The 18,762-nt window shown below is 35.3% G+C and overlaps 1 protein-coding gene across 1 annotated transcript in view; it reads right to left on the bottom strand.

Moving 5' to 3' along the window:
• Positions 1-11,700: 11,700 nt before the first annotated feature.
• Positions 11,701-18,762, bottom strand: part of LOC105346438 (CUB and sushi domain-containing protein 3) — an 87,154-nt gene continuing 80,092 nt past the window's right edge. The window contains exon 26 of the mRNA XM_066065834.1: positions 11,701-11,915. Within this exon, the coding sequence (XP_065921906.1) occupies positions 11,701-11,915 (215 nt within the window). The remainder of the gene's footprint in view (positions 11,916-18,762) is intronic.

Raw genomic sequence — 18,762 nt, 5'->3', positions numbered from 1 at the left:
GATTTAGGACATATCGATACCTATCATCTTGAAATTCCATTCAAGCTGACCCATGATCTAACAAATGGATGATATCTAGTGAGTATACATCTTGTTTAATGACGTTTGGGAACCTCTGGTATCCTATTGATAAACAAAATTATTGCTACATTAATGTAGGACATAAGGGGACCTCAGGGCTCCTCATGGATATTTTACTAAATGTGACCTCTGCTCTCCCTACAGTAAATGACTTATTTGAATCTACATCTTGTAAAATGACATTAGGTGACCCCTAATTTCCGTTATTAATGGACAAAATTATAACGACAGACATCGATTTCCAAAGGTGACCTTTCGTGGAGGGCTTCTATGGATATCCATCTTGTTATGACATTAGCTGACCGTTTCTATATTAAAATTATTTTATTGATGAAGGACCTGAGGTGACCTCTGGTCTCCTTGTGCATATTTTTACTTCAGGTGACCCCTGATCTCCCTACCATGGCTGAATACCTATCATGTAAATGACATAAGGTGACCTCTGGTATCCCTATAGGTAAGGAAAATAATCATTTAATTGATAGGGGACATGAACTGACCTCTGGTCTCCTTATGGGTGTTTTTGTAAATGACATATGTTGACATCTGGACTTCATGTCATTTTAAGAAAATTAAAACTACATTGTCTTTAGACCCAGGTTGACGTCTGGTAGCCTTTTAGATATTCACTTATGGTAATCCCTGGTCTTCCCACTGTGGATGGTTTTGGTAAATCTTTACCTTGTGTATTGATATTTTGTTAAAACTCAGGTCTCCATATTGAATCAAAGAATTGCAACGTCAATCTAAAACTAATGGTAACCTCTGGTCCCTTTATCGATTTTTTAATTAAGGTGACCCCTGGTCACCCTACCGTGAATAACGTTAGTGAATCCCCACCTTGTAAAAACCATCTGAGGTAACACCAGGTAGTCAAAGAATGGATGAAGACTGATTAATCTCCATCTGCAAAATGCATCTGCAGACCTCCAGTTTCCGTATTGATTTACAAAATCACTACGACATTTGTGTAGGAAATACATGTAAATAGGTCACTTCTCTTTCTCTCATGATATTTCACTTACTACAGTGGATGACCGGTAGCTCTCAATCCTGTAAAATGACATAAGGGGACCCCTGGTCACCCTACAATGGATGACCAATGACTCTCCATAGTGTAAAATGACATAAGGTCATGACTGGTGACTCTCTGTCCTGTAAAATGACATAAGGTGACCACTGGTCACCCTACAGTAAATGACTGGTGACCCTCTATCCTGTAAAATGACATAAGGTGATCCATGGTCTCCGTATTGATATAAAGAATTAATACAACAGTGATAAAAAAAACTTAGGTTACCTCTGGTCCCCTTGGGCATATTTCAAATAAGGTGACCCCTGGTCTCCCTACGTTGGATGGCTTTGGTAAATCTTCACCTTGTATATTGAAATATTTGTTAAATCTGGTCTCCGTAATGACTCAAAGAATTACAACATCAATCTAAAAACATTGATTACGCCACTTACTCATTTTTCACTTAAAGTGACCCTTGGTTATCCTACAGTGAATAACCTTAGTGAATCTTCATCTTGTAAAATGATCTGAGGTAACACCAGGTAGTCAAAGAATGGAAGAAGACTGATTAATCTCCATCTGCAAAATGCATCAGCCCACTTCCAGTTTCCGTATATATTGATTTACAAAATCATCACGACATTTGCGTAGGAAATACATGTAAAGAGGTGACTTCTCATGATATTTCACTTAAGGTGACCCCTGGGCACTCTACAGTGGATGACCGGTCCCTCTCCATCGGGTAAAATGACATTAGGTTCACATAATCATCACGACATTTATGTGGGAAATACTTTAAGGAGGTGACTTCTCTTTCTGTCATGATATTTCTGATAAGGTGACCCCTGGTCACCCTACTGTGGAAGACCGGTAACTCCCCATAGTGTAAAATGACATAAGGTGACCCCTGGTCACCCTACTGTGGAAGACCGGCAACTCTATATGGTGCAAAATGACATGAGGTGACCCGTGGACATCCTTCAGTGGATGACTAATGAATCACCATCCTGTAAAGTGACATAAGGTGACCTCTGGTCACCCTAGAGTAGATGACCGGTGACTCTCACCTTATGTCATATAACATGATGGAGAGTCACCAGTAATCCACAGTAGGGTGCTCACAGGTCACCTTATATCATTTTGGAGAGTCAAGGGCCAGCCTCTGTAGGGTGACCAGGGGTCACCTTTTATCATTTTACACGATGGAGAGTCACCGGTAATCCACTGTAGGGTGACCAGGGTTTCCCGTATATCATTTTACACAATGGAGGGTCACTGGTCATCTGTAGGATGACCAGGGGTCACCCTATGTCATTTTACACTATGGAGAATCATCGGTCATCCACTATAGGATGACCAGGGCATCCACTGTAGGATGACCAGGGGTCACCTTATGTCATTTTACACTTTGGAGAGTGATCGATCATCCTCTTTAGGGTGACCAGGGGTCCACTTATGTCATTTTTAACTATGGAGAGTCACCGGTCATCCACTGCAGAGTTCCCAGGGGTCCCCGTATGTTATTTAACACGGTTGAGAGTCACCGTTCATCCTTTGTAAGGTGACTAGGGGTCCCCGTATGTCATTTTACATGATGGAGAGTCACCGGTCATTCACTGTAGGATGACCAGGGGTGACCTTATATTATTCTACACAATGGAGAGTCATCGGTTACCCTCTGCAGGGTGGCCAAGAGTCACTTTATGTCATTTTACACTTTGGAGAGTCACCGGCCGTCCATTGCAGGGTGACCAGGGTTCTCCGTATGTCATTTAACACGATGAATAGTCACCGTTCATCCACTGCAGGGTGACCAGAGGTCACCTTATGTCATTTTACACGATGGAGAGTCACCGGTCATCCTCTGCAGGGTGACCAGTTGTCACCTTATGTCATTTTACGCCATGGAGAGTCATCGGTTATCCTCTGGAGGATGATCGGTGACTCCATTGCGTAAAAAGACATACTGGGACCCCTGGTCACCCTTCAGTGGTTGACCGGTGACTCTCCATTATGTAAAATGATATAAGGTGACCTGTGGGCACCCTGCAGTGGATTACTGGTGATCTCCCTCCTGTTATATGACATAAGGTGACCCGAGATCTCCGTACTGATATAAAGAATTGATACAACAGTGAAAAAAAAACTTAGGTTACCTCTGGTCCCCCTAGGGATATTTCATTTATTCATTGTGTAAAATGACTTACGGGGACCCCAGGTCACCCTACAGTGGTTGACCGGTGACTCTGCATTGTGTAAAATGATATAAGGTGACATGCGGGCACCCTGCAGTGGATTACTGGTGACTCTCCATCCTGTTATATGACATAATATGACCCGAGATCTCCGTATTGATATAAAGAATAAATACAATGATAAAAAAAAAACTTAGGTTACCTCTGGTCCCCCTAGGCATATTTCATTTATTCATTGTGTAAAATGACATACGGGGACCCCAGGTCACCCTACAGTGGTTGACCGGTGACTCTCCATTCTGTAAAATGATATAAGGTGACATGTAGTCACCCTGCAGAGGATTACTGGTGACTCTCCATCCTGTTATATGACATAAGGTGACCCGAGATCTCTGTATTGATATTAAGAATTAATACAACAGTGAAAAAAAAACTTAGGTTACCTCTGGTCCCCCTAGGCATATTTCATTTATTCATTGTGTAAAATGACATACGGGGACCCCAGGTCACCCTTCAGTGGTTGACCGGTGACTCTGCATTGTGTAAAATGATATAAGGTGACATGTAGTCACCCTGCAGTGGATTACTGGTGACTCTCCATCCTGTTATATGACATAAGGTGACCCGAGATCTCCGTATTGATATAAAGAATTAATACAACAGTGAAAAAAAAACTTAGGTTACCTCTGGTCCCTCTAGGCATATTTCATTTATTCATTGTGTAAAATGACATACGGGGACCCCTGGTCACCCTTCGGTGGTTGACCGGTGACTCTGCATTGTGTAAAATGATATAAGGTGACCTGTGGGCACCCTGCAGTGGATAACTGGTGACTCTCCATCCTGTTATATGACATAAGGTGACCCGAGATCTCTGTATTGATATAAAGAATTAATACAACAGTGATAAAAAAAAAGTAAGGTTACATCTCCCCCCCCCCCCCCCCAGGCAAATTTCAATTAAAGGGGCACGGTCACGATTTTGGTCAAATTCTATTTTTCTATTTTTATTTTTTAGAAATGCTTTAGACATGCATTTCCAATGATCAAATGAAATTTGAGAGTCATTATTGGAGTTGAAAGCAAGATACAGAGCTGAGAATTCTTTGTAATGTACACAACGCTCGTGCCCTGTTTTTGTTTACATAGGTTCAATATACGAGTAAAAAAATTGTAAACCTGATTTGTCTATCTTTTAATTTATTTTAAGCATAAACAGTTTCTAACGTTTAACACATTCATTTGAGGTCTAAAATTGGAATTTTCACTTTAACATTTAAAATATAAACAAACGCTTTGTTTACTTTGCAAAGAATTTCAAGCTCTGTAACTTGTTCACAATTCAACAAATTACACTCAAATTTCGGTTGCTTATTAAGAATGCCTTACTAAAGCATTGTAAATATTAAAATAGGAAAGGTGATTTTTGACCAAAATCGTGACCATGCCAATATAAGGTAACCTCTGGCTTTGGTAAATGTTCACCTTGTATATTAAAAAATTTATTAAATCTTGTCTCAATATTGACTCAAAGAATTACAACATCAATCTAAAACCATTGGTGACGTCGTCACTTATTCTTTTTTTTTTTTTACCTAAGGTGATCTATGGTTATCCTACAGTGAATAACCTTAGTGAATCTCTATCTTGTAAAATAATCTGAGGTAACACCAGGTAGTCAATGAATGGAAGAAGACTCATTAATGTCCAATTTGCAAAATGCATCAAATGACCGGCGACTCTCCATACTATAAAATGACATAAGGTGACCTCTGGTCTCCCTAAAGATAAAAATTATTACTCCATTGATTTCAGACCCACGTTGACCTCTAGTCTCCTTGTGAATGTAATTTGATATTTAGCCTTCTTACAGTGATTGACTTTTGGTGAATATCCATCTTCAAAACTACATTAAGGTGACCTTTGGTCTCTCTATAGATTCACAAATTATTACTTCATTGATCTAGGACCTAAGATGGCCTCTGGTGTAATTTTGAATAGTTTACTTAAAGTTACCCATACTCTTTAGACTAACAAAATTATTTTAATGGTTAAAGACCTAAGGTTACCTCTGGTCTCCTAATGGATATTCCACTTATGAGGACCCCTTGTCTTCCTACAGTGGCTGAATTATGTTGAAGCTCTCCACCTTGTAAAATCTTGTAAAATGACATAAGATGAACTCTGATCTCCCTATAGGTGAACAACGTTTTTATTTGATTGATTTAATACCAAAGGTGACCTCTAGGCTCCTTACAGTGGCTGACTTCTGGTGAACCTCCATCTTCAAAAATGACAAAATGTGATCCCTGGTCTTTTTATAAATTATTAAAATTATAACAACATTGATAACGGACCTATAGTGACCTCTGGTCTTCCTTTGGATAATCTATTTAAAGTGACCCCTGGATTCTCTACAGTGGATGCCTTCTGGTGCAGCATCCTTTACACATTTTTTAAAGATAGAGTTTGGTGGTGAAAGTTAAAGCATCAGGTCTACCTTAAATTTTAGAAATTATGTTTTAAGCTATAAACTATATCTTTTTGTAGAATTTTATTATAAAGGAGATCAATATAATATAAAAATGGTCACGATCATCGAACCTCCTTAATATGTGACCTCCGGTCTCCCTAAAGATTAACAAAAAATATTACTTCAGTGATCTGGGACCAAAGATGAACTCTGGTGTCATTATAAATGGTTCACTTTAGATTAACAAAATTATTTAATTGGTTACCTAAGGTAACCTCTGTTCTCTTTATTGGTGTTCAAAGTAAGGTGACCACTAGTCTCCCTACAGTTGCTTCTGGTGAATTAATCTCTATCTTCAAAAATGCATAAAGGTCAGACCTCTGGCCTTCTTTTGGATATTTCACTTAATGTGATCAATGGTCTCCCTATATAGATTAATAAGGTTATCATTTCATTGATTTAGGACCTTGGGTGACGTTGGGTCTCCTTATTGAAGTTCCACTTAAGGTTAAGGTAGTCTCCTACAGTGGCAAACTTTTAGTGATTATCCATCTTCAAAAATGGCATTAGGTGAACTTGGTCTTCCAATATATTACCAAAATTATAACAACACTTGATTCAGGACCTAAGGCGTACTCTATTGATATCGTTTTTATAATGATCCCTTGTTTCTCTACAGTGAATGGCTTCTGGTGAATCTGCATCCGGCAGCCCCCCCCCCCCGATATTCCGTGCCTGGACCTTTAATTTCCCTATAGATTAATAGAATTCATAGGTCCTAATATAATATGACCTCTAGGCATATTATGAATATTTCACTTAAAGTGACACCTGCTCTATTAATTACCGAATTATTTTTTCTCTCTTCATATTTAGGACCTAAGGTAACCTCTGGTCTCAAACGAACATTCCACTTAATTTAACCCCCGGTCTACATCTCCCCATTGATATTACACATTAGGTGACCCCTGGTCCCTACAGTGGATCACTTCTGACGAATCTCAATATTGTAACTTTTGTTTCCGTATTGATTAACAAAATGATTACGACATTGTTTTATGACGTAAGGTGACCTGTGGTCTCCCTATGGATATAGAAAAAAAGAAAGTAGATTTACATTCTTATCTTCACTTGTAAAAGAGTTCTATAAGTGCTCATTAATACACTCATTTTGGAGAACTATTTTCGGGTGACCCAAGGTCCTAGTTGAGCGTACGTTTTATCCTTCTGCGGTCCTGACCGGAAGAGTATTTCTCACGGGGACCCTAGCGGAAAAGGAACTATAACTCTGTTCGGTATGCAGTGTTACACGCAATGTATTATCTATATGTCGATTTCAGTATGAGAACTAATTTTAATCTTATCAGATAATTTAAGCATTATAGCTGCTAATCATTTTGTTCATATATTCAAATAATCTCACAATAATCGCTTCCTGTTTTTTTTATGATGTAAACAATTGTCAGAAACACATTATTTAAACAGGTTTGCCATTTCATATTTCAGCAATTATGCTTCATCGATAAATTCAGTCATTTTCAACGCATTAATTTTAGTTGAGGCAGAATATTTTTTGTTGTTGTAGCTTATTCTAAAGAATTCACAACAGATACTGACAATGAATATTACATAAATTACATTTTATTGAACTTAAACCGATCAATGGCACACTTTCTTTTACAAGTGTGCATGTGTTTTTAAACATACAAAAAAATTTACGATACAAATGTGTTAAAATCTGGACTGACCTGTGATTTACCTAATTTTGTAACCCACTCAGTCTGTAGGAACATTAATTTTATTACATGCACCTCAATATATATTCATCAGAAAATATGTACTACTGATGTTGACGCTTTACTTGCTGCTGACTTTCTCTCAAACACGCTAATTGATCGGCCTCGGATTGTAAAATTCACGTGCAAATCAAATCGCCATTTTACAATTTTACATGTATACATGAATAAACAAACCACATTTTACGATGTTTCAAAGATTTTCAGTTCAGATTTTTTGTAAGCAAATAAAGGCATGCTGTTTAGCTTGAATTCTAATCACTTTCAACCTCGTCTGTCTAATACAGGTAACCTGCCCCAGGACACAAATTATCACCGGGTCAGAGTGGACTGAACCAATAACATTTAACTCATCATACCTACCTTGATTTGATAAAATATAACACACCTGAATATAAAGAAATAATTTCTCGTGTGAAACATGTACTAACTATGTTTTTAAACCTTTATCTCGCCATTCGACTTGGTACTCGGAAAAAGTTTATCAACATATACTAAGTACACAAACAATCTTACTTCCGTACTGAATAAATTGGCTGAAAATTCAATTGCAAATTCAGACATTTTATTACGATGTGTAAATTTTAGGAATGCATTTCATTTCCTTATTGTTTTAACTGTAAGATAAGATAAAAGGCTACTATGACAACGTAACTGATTTAAAAACAATTTATTCATTTAAACTTGCTGTAGTTTTTCGACCAATTCTTTGAAGTCGACCTATTTATCCTGTTTTGATTTTTCTTTTGATTTTTTTTGTGTTGCTTAAAATGGGCTCCATCATCCTATAAACAGGATTGACCTTTCTCCGATTTTGAAAGTTAAGGTGATAGGGGACATCTGTCGATATTAATGTGGATTAATGTACATTATAATTAAAATACTTTTAACAGTTTAGAATTTTCAAATTTTACAATATTTAACCAAAAATAAGCTTTTAAAAATATTTGGAGAGGTAAAAATGTTAGACCCCAGTAGGATTCGAACTCATGACTTACAGATACTCAGAAAGAAATTATTTATATAATTACACTACGTTTTATTGTTTATTTCGATAAACAATACGTCACAACATGAAAGTGTCCCATACCACCTGAAGTAGCCTTCCTAAAATAGAGTACATATTAATATAAGGTATCGGATGTACAATTGAATCTGAGAGCTCGGAATTTTCCGGGATGAGCTCGGTAGATTACGGAGATTGAAATAATTTTCAAAATATCGCACTATTTTTGATTTAACGTTATAAACAGTAAAGAATAAACAATTGATGCATTGAGTCGAGCAAGATTTTTTTTCATTGTAAACTGAATTATTTAAAACTTTTTCCCCTTAGGCTAATTATGACGTTAAAGCAGCTTTTCGTCATTTGACGCTATATGACGTTATTCTTTTTCCCGAGGCGCTCTTGCAATAACATGAAGAAAAAGCCAAATTTTTTGAGTAAAGTTTGCAGTGCGTAAGTCCTCTATTCCGTTGAAAAATCGGTGGTTTTAATCATTGATTTCGTAGATTTTGTGACTGTGCATACCTTCAATTTGTGGTAGTCTGGTTATTGTACATGAATGACTCTATTTGTCTTATTTTTGTATTCGTAATTTCATTATACATACAGAATGTTTCAGACCCAATATTTGTATAATGGCGTATTTGCTACTTACTATTTTTAATAAGTAACATGCAAACGGATTTCCTAGTTAAAATGCTTGTGTACACACGTTTCTGTAATCATTGTGTTTAAACATCTACTCGTTAATTTCCGTAAATCAAATTGACAATAGTCAAAATATGAAATTTCTAATCATTGTATTTTTTCATCGGAATTACAAACAGTTTTCTTCTCTCGCATTTTATATTTTGTGCATGAACGGTATATTTTTCACTCTCTTGTTAATTGCTGGATTTTCTATCATTCAAATTATACTACTAAATACTGATTCCGACTGCTTCAAAGTCAATTTGTTTCAATTGGCTCTTACCATAAAAGAGGCGCGTTACCATCCATTGAAATCAAGTACTTGTACTCAAAATTTGATTGACAGGTTCAGCCAGCTGTTAGCCGATGTCCAATGTGTGGTATTTGTACACAATCTTATCGTGTAAAAATGCATGCTTACATGCATTACAACATCACATCGTCATTTATAGATGATTTGGAATTTTGTTCTATAGATGTATTGTGTATTTCACTATAACATCATTGTCAGACTTTATCGGCAGTCTCCATTCTCTAGACTTTTAATTCTAAAATTACAAGTTCTCAGTCGTAAGGGAATAGAAAACGGTAAAATTACCAGGTGACGGGAATATGAGTTAGATTATGATTGCGAAGGCCGATGTGGAGAGTTAAAATCGCGTGACATAATCATGGTCGTTGTAAAAAAAATATTTCTCAAAAATTCAAAGAAAAATGATATTATTACTTATTAGGTTCGTTACTGACTGTTTACAGAAATTTGTGGTGTCGGTAAAGTCCATAAAAGGCTCGGCTCCGCCTCGCCTTCTATGGACTTTACCGACCCCACAAATTTCTGTAAACAGTCAGTAAAGAACCTAATAAGTGTTTTGTTTTGTCAAGGACCTACAGTTTGATATGTAAACAAACAAAAGATAATATATAACGATTAAATTCATAGTTTTATTCACTCATTTTTTACCTTCCTCGTCAGTTGTTTGTGCAAACCTCGATGGTATTGTAGGAGCATAATATTACGTCACGGGCAAAGGGGGGTCACTCTAAATATTTTGGGGCTTAAAAATTAAATGTATGATTGAACGTTTGTGTAAAAAATCAGCTCAAATAACGTTACGTCCGTCATGTTGCCGTTTAAATTTTGACGCTTGCCCTGTAAAGAAATTTATGAGGCAACATAGAATATAAACCTTACCTTGCATCATTATTTGGTCAATAGTACATCTGATACCTTAATATTGCCAAGTGACAATTTGTCATGTTGTTTTCAAGATAAAGTTAAAATTGTTAATGGATAACACACAGCAATTACGCTAAATAAGAAATGAAAATACATGTTCAATACACGGTCATGTTTACCCCCCCCCCCCCCGCCCTTTCAACTTCTGCCTTATGGGTGGGGGAGCTCAGATCTCACATTTAACATCAGGACATTATAAACATAATAACAATGCATGACCTCATCTCCTACAACTGACACTACAGAAAAAATTAAATCAACACAATAAAGACACATTGCATAGCCACACCCTAAGGCCTGATCCCCTGACCCAGGAACCATAAATTTGGTAGAGAGCTTCATGGACATCATTACCATGCATCTAGTTTTTCTAAATTTTATATGGAAGTAGAGAAGGACATTTTCTAAGATATAATACACTTTTATCACATGGCTAAATATGCCCTAACCTAGGGCCTGAACCCCTGACCCAGGGGCCATGAATTTCAACAATTTTGGTTGAGGTCTTCATGAACCTCATAACCATGCATTCATTTTTTCCTCACATGGGAGTAGTGAAGATTTTTGAAAATGGGGGGGGGGGGTGTTTTTGTTGCATATTTGGTCCCGCCTGTGCCACCTGTGGCGGTAAAGCCATGCATTTCACAACCTCCTCTAAGCATAGAGATGCTTCATACCAAAATTGTAACAATTGCCCTTTAATTATTTTTCAAAAAGTGTTTAACGAGCGACTTATGAATGACGCCGCATGACGAAGGCCGCGGGAAAGGACCAATTATAAAATTTAATGCTTATAAGAGATGATAATCCATATTCCTTAAAGGAAAAGTATTGTTTACATATGAAAAGTTATCAAACTCATGAAAATTACATGAAAGTGTGTCATTTTTATTTATGCATTTAGTCCAACAACTTTGAGTTTCCTCATGTAGGATGTGTTGGAGTGTTATGTAGATCGAAACTTTTAGTAAAAAATTTGTTTTGTGCATGAATATCATTTGTCTTTTCACTCCTCAGGATTTGTAGAAAATGTAAATGATTCATGCTGGCAAGTGAAACTGTCAATGTTTTTGTCAGCCTTTTACAGCTTGAATTAATTTTTTAAATTAAAAAAAAAGAAATAAGAAAAAATCATATAACCCTTTGATTCAGGTGAGCTAAAATGTAATGTTATACATGAATTATATCTTAACAACAATGGTAAAGGTTACAGTACCTTGAATGATAATGATGCGGTGGTGAAACTTCTAATGGCAAATCTCCCTGGGTTCAAATCTTCACACTTGTCCTCTAAAGCTTTTGCTATTGTTGTGTTATATGTAACCAGCATATTTTCAAAACCAGCTTTACAATTAGATGCCAGGGTGTCTGTAGTTACATAACTAACTTCTAACTTTGCCTTGTAAGATGGAGTCTCATACACTGGAAAACAAATGTAATTATCAAATCAATGATATAGTATCTGCAATCTCTAATACTATAAGCAACTCCTTTTAGACTTGTAAATTGCTCCTCCGTAATATGAAAGATACAAGATGCAAAGAATGCATTAACTTATAAACAAACAAAAACAACAGATAACAGTCCAGAATATATTAAGTCTTTACAAACCCAAACATCAATACACTACATTAAAAAGAGAAAGCTGTCGATGTGACAGCAAACCAGGTTTTATTTTGCGTGAACAGTATCCATAATCCACTTATCAACTCTGAATTGATAAACACTACATATCTAGAGAAATGGGGTACTAAAGTTTAAAAGCGGAAAAATAATCAAAAATGATCAAAAACCAAAGTCCAAGTAATATGCACATCTCTGATATATGCACAATTGATCTGCAAAACAGCAACTTCCTATCTCAAATACTGTAGTTGGATTTAACCTTACAATATGGTTACCCTTTGACCCCCCCCCCCCCCCCCGCCCCCACACACACACACCATTTTCACCATTTCAATAACTTTAATTTTTACTTTGGAAAACCTGGTTAAAAACAATGCTGCAAAATAAAGTTCTTTTCATGCTCAGAGAAAACAATATATAAAATTTGGCATCTTGGAGGGTACACACTTCTAGCTTCCTTATCAACTCTTATCACTAATGAAAAATATGCTAGTTTGACTCTATCATCAAGAATGGTCCACAGTGGTAAAAAAAAATACACTGTCTGGGGCCAACATACAATAACTGCTCATCGGGCTGATCCCAGGAGCATAACCCGAACCATGCCTGGGGCTAAGTAAAACATCATACTAGTCTAAATCTATTACCAAGAGAGAGTACAGCTAAAACATAGGTATGTTAACTTCCGATTTACCCATTGTATCGTTAGGAAATAAGAAATAACGTTGACTGTGACAGTTGAAGTATATAAATTTAAAGGTCGTACAAGCCGGATTAATCTTTGTCGTTTATTTGTACCACATGGATTTTGATTGACAGCAATTGACACTTGCTAAAAGAAACTACAAGATCTTTGCCCAACTACGGTCCACACGGAATTCGAGGTAAACGAAACACATCATCACTTTCTCGATAATTTATATATGATTCACCAATTTCAGTTCATTTTAAAATGAACAGAAATAAATATGCCAAGCAAAACCTTAAGGGGCCTCAAGTTCAATATAAATTTAGTTTGTAGCAACTCCTGTGAAAAAACGCAAAATGCATGCTTATAAAATAATAACATTGGTTATCTTAAAAACTTCGAACAACCATTACCTGGGAGAAGTAGAAAAGACATATATCTATCAACAAACTTGTTCAGGATTATATTCGCGAGCCCTGCATGTATTTTGTTAATAGTCAATGCACATGCGTTTTAGTGTATATGACCCCGTAGATCGTTGCGATGTAAATACTAGTATGTATGGATTATTCGTAATTATTAAGTTTAATGAAACAATTATATTTATTTCTTAGAAAAATTTGTAATTTTCTGAAAGTTTATATATTCATAAGTAGTACAAAAATATCGAACCCGATCGGAATTTTTTTTAAGTCGGTTTTAATAAGATGCGCCGAGCTGTCTCTTTAACAAACTACTTATGTACCTGGATTATATGAGCAGGATAAATAAATACCTAAAGTAGACCTCCCCATAAATAGACGCCTAAGTAGCCCCCCCCCCCCGAAAAAAAACAAAGAAAGTTGATGGGGATGGAGTTTGACTAGCTGCAAACACAAGCGTCCTAATAAGAATGAAACAATCATAGACTTCCGATCCCCATCCCCAAGGATCAATGTCCCTGGCTTATCTATTCTTATTATTGGTTATCTTTTATATCTTCCATACTGACCATAACATTTACTTTTAGAAATAGTGTCTATAACAGAAATGCTACATGGCAACAAAATTAACCATTTGTGACTTGATGTTTAACATGCATACTTAATGTACAACAATAATAATACAGAGAACAGTAGAAATATTGTTTTTAAATCATAATTGATCCTATAAAATTCCAACTTTAAAAAAAAGGGCATTAATCAAATGAGAATTCCATGTACCATATATGGTGGCATAGATCTGCCACCACTTGTCAGATAGTTATGTCGACTTGTCAGATGATTATGTCGACTTGTCAGATATTTATGTCAACTTGTCAGATCTTTATGTTGACTTGTCAGAAAATAACCATATTGACTAGAAACTCAATATTTTGTTGTTAAAGCGTGTTAGTGCCACTAACTGCCATTAACTTGTCATCATAATATCTGACAAGTCGACATAAAAATCTGACAAGTTAACATAATTATCTGCGAGAATAAATAATATGGCCACTAGTTTAAAGAAATTTATCATTCATATTATAAGCCTATGGTTATTTTCTGACATGTTAACATAAAGATCTGAGAAGTTGACATTAATATCTGACAAGTCGATATAATCATCTGACAAGTCGACATAATCATCTGACAAGTCGACATAATTATCTGACAAGTGGTGGCAGATCTATGCCACCATATTTACATGCCCAATTTGTGCCATCCATTTGAAAAAATATTTTCTCATAAGTCGAGATAAGGATCTGACAAGTCGACATAATCATGTTTAAAGTCGACATAATTATTTGACAAGTCGACATAATTATCTGACAAGTCGACATAATTATTTGACAGGACGATAAATCATCTTACAAGACAACATCACTATCTGACAAGTCGACTTACACTATGAATGATAATTTTCTTTAAACTAGTGGCCTATTATTTTTTTCTGTCAGATAATTATGATAACTTGTCAGATCTTTATGTCGACTTGTCAGATGATTATGTAAACTTGTCAGATATTTATGTCGACTTATATGATATTTTGATGACAAGTAAATGGCAGTTTGTGGCACTAACACGATTTGACAACAAAATATTGAGTTTCTAGTCATTATGGTTATTTTCTGACAAGTCAACATAAAGATCTGACAAGTTGATATAAATATCTGACAAGTCGACATCATCATATGAGAAGTAAATATAATTATCTGACAAGTGGTGGCAGATCTATGCCACCATACTCATCACCTATAAAGCTTTATCAAAACCTAGCTATTTTAAAATTCACTGATTTTAGAGTAGTGGCGCTGACAAATAGTTAAAACTTTACTTACGGTAACCAAAATGTGACGACTATAAAACATTTTTTTCTAGAAAATTTCTTTACGAAAAAGGGGTGCCTATCATACACCCAAATAGAATTTTGAAACTTTTTTTAACAGGTAAAACATTGGTTATAATATTGTAATTCAGTGTACCTATCCCATATACAGAAATGCTACTTCTATTTGTTCACCACATTTATTTTAATAAATGAAAATGATTGTTTAGGCGTATTTAGCAAAAAATGTTTTGCTCTTAACCCGTTGATAGACAAATTGTAATAGAACGGCCATTTAAAATCAACTAAACTGTTTACTCAGCAATCAGAGCTGTGCATTCATCATCTCAATGTTCATGCCATTACAAATGGTTTTAATAGTACTGTGCAATAAGTCATGAGGGCCTGACTGATTTAGCCTTTTAGCCTTCGCATTACTCATTTTAAGCACATAAATAATTACTATTAAATACTAGATGCTGTCATTAGACAGTAATACCAGCACCAAGTGTTTGCCCCTAAATAACACTGTTTTGTACCAGTTTAATTAAAAAAAATGAAGGCCACATGTAAGCTCCAGTAATACGGTACATTTAAAAATTATAATTTTCATAACTGAAGGATGAGATCCCTTCCCATATGATAATACACATGAGCAGCACTTTATGTGCAATTTGGGGTTGAACTCTTTGCAGTGAATTTTCAGTTAATCAATAATCTTAACATTTCATGTCATAGAAAGTATAATGGTCTATAAATTATTACAAACAAAATTAAAAATTAAATTATGCCCCCTCCCCGTGGCGGTTGCCGGTTTTAGATTTGCTTCTGTGTGCCTACATGTACATCACCGTGTGCAAAGATTTAGAGAAGGGTGGAAGTGAGGGGCCGAGCCCCCCACCCCCCCCCCCACCCCCATGAAAATTCATTTACATCAATAGTAAAATTACCAAATATACACCTTGAACCCCAATGCTCTTACAGACATGTACTCTAATCCATTGCGCTTCAATGTTAGTTAATATTATTTTGAGGGTAAATATTTAATTAATATCTATACTTCATTGTTTATCTCAATAGGAAGTATACATCACAATATGCAGTTGTCCTGCACCACCTTAAAGCTGTTATTTACCTAATATTGTGCAAGGGGTTTTGAAGAATAGGTTATAAAAATACATGCATGTTGCAAACTGATCTTTGTCTGAAGTTACGTACACAACACAGGTCTGCAGGTCTCATTAGCGGGTACTAGTTTTACCCAGCTCTTCGATTAGATGGTTTCACATGTAATGATGTATACATACATGTATGTGTTTTCCATATGCAGAAAAGGATTAGTTAAGATCAGCTAAAGGAATTCATTATTGTGCTTTAATTGGATTATCATTATGATATTGACCAATATAGGTAAGCATAATACATGTAGTACATGTAGCAGTAGCACAATATAATGAGATGTCAGCACACAAAAGTTTTACTTTTACTTTCTAAATGTGATCTCCTTTTGACAGCATACTGTATCATCATCTTTTAATATTTAAATAAGCTTATCATTGTTACCTATCCTATCGCATTTGTAAAATTTCTGTCATTTTAATTGCAAAAGTTATTTTTTTTATTTGTCAGACTTACACTATTTAGTTGACCCGGTATAAACAATTTCGTATTAAATTTGTGTATTAAATGTAAGTAAGTGTAGACACTTATCATTTTTATATGAGTTATAAGAGGAAGGAAGGAGCGTTTCTTTCTTAATGTATTATAATGCATCAAATACAATGTAGGTCATGACCTTATGGGACTGTTCTGACCCCACATAACAGGAAAATGTGGTGTTAAGTTATACATTAATGACCCCCAGGTGTAACCCCCCCCCTTTTATGAGATAGGAAATGATGATACACTGTATATTTTGTTAACTTCTGAGATCCTCATGCCTAAACCATATAATTTATTTTTGCTCTTTGTGTCATTGCGCATCAAATTGTATATAGATTATGCCCCCTTGGAGACACTCTGACATTCTAGAACTAGAAATAATACAGTATTTTATATTATTCATATGTAGTGTTTGATTCATGTAGGTAATTCCTAGCCTAATGATGACACTGCTTTGTTTCGGAGACTTTACAATTGCCCAAAATAGGGCGAATACACATGCATATAACATTTTGTTTATAAATCTTAAAAAGTGAATTAAACAATTTCCAAAATGTTAATGTGCATCAGGAGAGAAAATCATTCAAGAAATGATTTAAAATTTGCTACTGTACACATGTGAGAATGTATTTAAAAAAACTGAATCTTTAGACCAGGTTAGATGGGGGGGGGGGTGCATTTATAATTTGAATCATTTATCTATACTACTATATCAAAATAATAGACTCGATTTTTTGGTCTTTAATACCGAGAAATCGGAAGAATACTGTCTTTTGTTTTATATATTTTAAACATCATTGGTACTTGAAGATTACCGATTTGTTTTTATTTTTTCTCAGTTAAGCTTCGCTAATTAATAATCAACGAAAATTCCTCATAAAATCCCGGAAATCGCCTAGATGTTTTGGATTTTACAATCTTGCGCTTGCGCAATAAATTCACGCTTACGAAATCTTTAGTTTATGTTTTCACAATACACATCTGCTTGAATAAACTCAGAAATGATAATATAAATACGGGTAAATTTTCATTGGACTTTTGCTATATATTTTGTTCATACCGTACATATTAATGATTTCTTATGAGAGAAAGTATAAAATAACAAATATACATTTCAACTAAGTACTTACTTTTGTCTTCGTGATGATAAAAAAATATTTGATTACATGCAAAAAAGTTACATTATATTTGTTAGGAGGGTGAAGATAGAATGTGATTTATCGTAAAAATGAATAATGTCCTACGGACCCAGTTTTACCAAAAATACTTGTACGTTGGTGAAAACGTGATGAAAGGTGATAATAAAAATCCATTCTATGGATTAAATTTTTTAGTTAAAAGGTATTTGCAGTCTCGAAAAGCTTTGTTGTGATGAATTTGACTGTTATTTTCAAGGCAACTTCATTAACTTTCTCCAAAATCGTTCCGGAGCGATTCTGCAATTTTCTGCTACATTTCAGGTATAAGGGAGGCATTCTAACTGTGGTGAGGGCCTTTCCCGAGACACAGTTAGATTATTCTAACTAAGGAAAGTGTAGTGAAATTAATAGCATTATTGTAGGCTTATAGCTTTGTCAATAATAAGGCGTGTCGATGTACCTATTTCGTAAATGTCCGATATGTAATGTCAACCCGTGCACGCACGGGTCAAAGTCTAGTTGTTATTAATTTTAACTTGTCAATGAATATAGGTTATTGATCTCAAGGTAGAAATATGACCTCTGATCATATCTCAATAGATCATTTGTCAAGTATGCAAGGTGTAATGTAATTTTTTTTAAGAATAACATTTTTACTAGTTTATAAAGGTTTTTAGACACCCAAAGTATATTTGGATTTTAATAGATCATTCGACAATTATGGGGGGGGGGGGAGAACAGTTTATATTTGAGTTTGTTTGGGGGTGGGGGTTCCATGTCATACAATTTTTTTAATGTAATTTAAGATAAAACAAAGCCATATACTACAGTCATGAACATGAATAGTATAGAACAAAACACAAACTAA

Source organism: Magallana gigas, chromosome 7, assembly GCF_963853765.1.
Source record: "Magallana gigas chromosome 7, xbMagGiga1.1, whole genome shotgun sequence".
Lineage (NCBI taxonomy): Eukaryota > Metazoa > Mollusca > Bivalvia > Ostreida > Ostreidae > Magallana > Magallana gigas.
The sequence above is the reverse complement of the archived record's forward strand: the minus strand, read 5'-3'. Positions and strand labels throughout refer to the sequence as shown.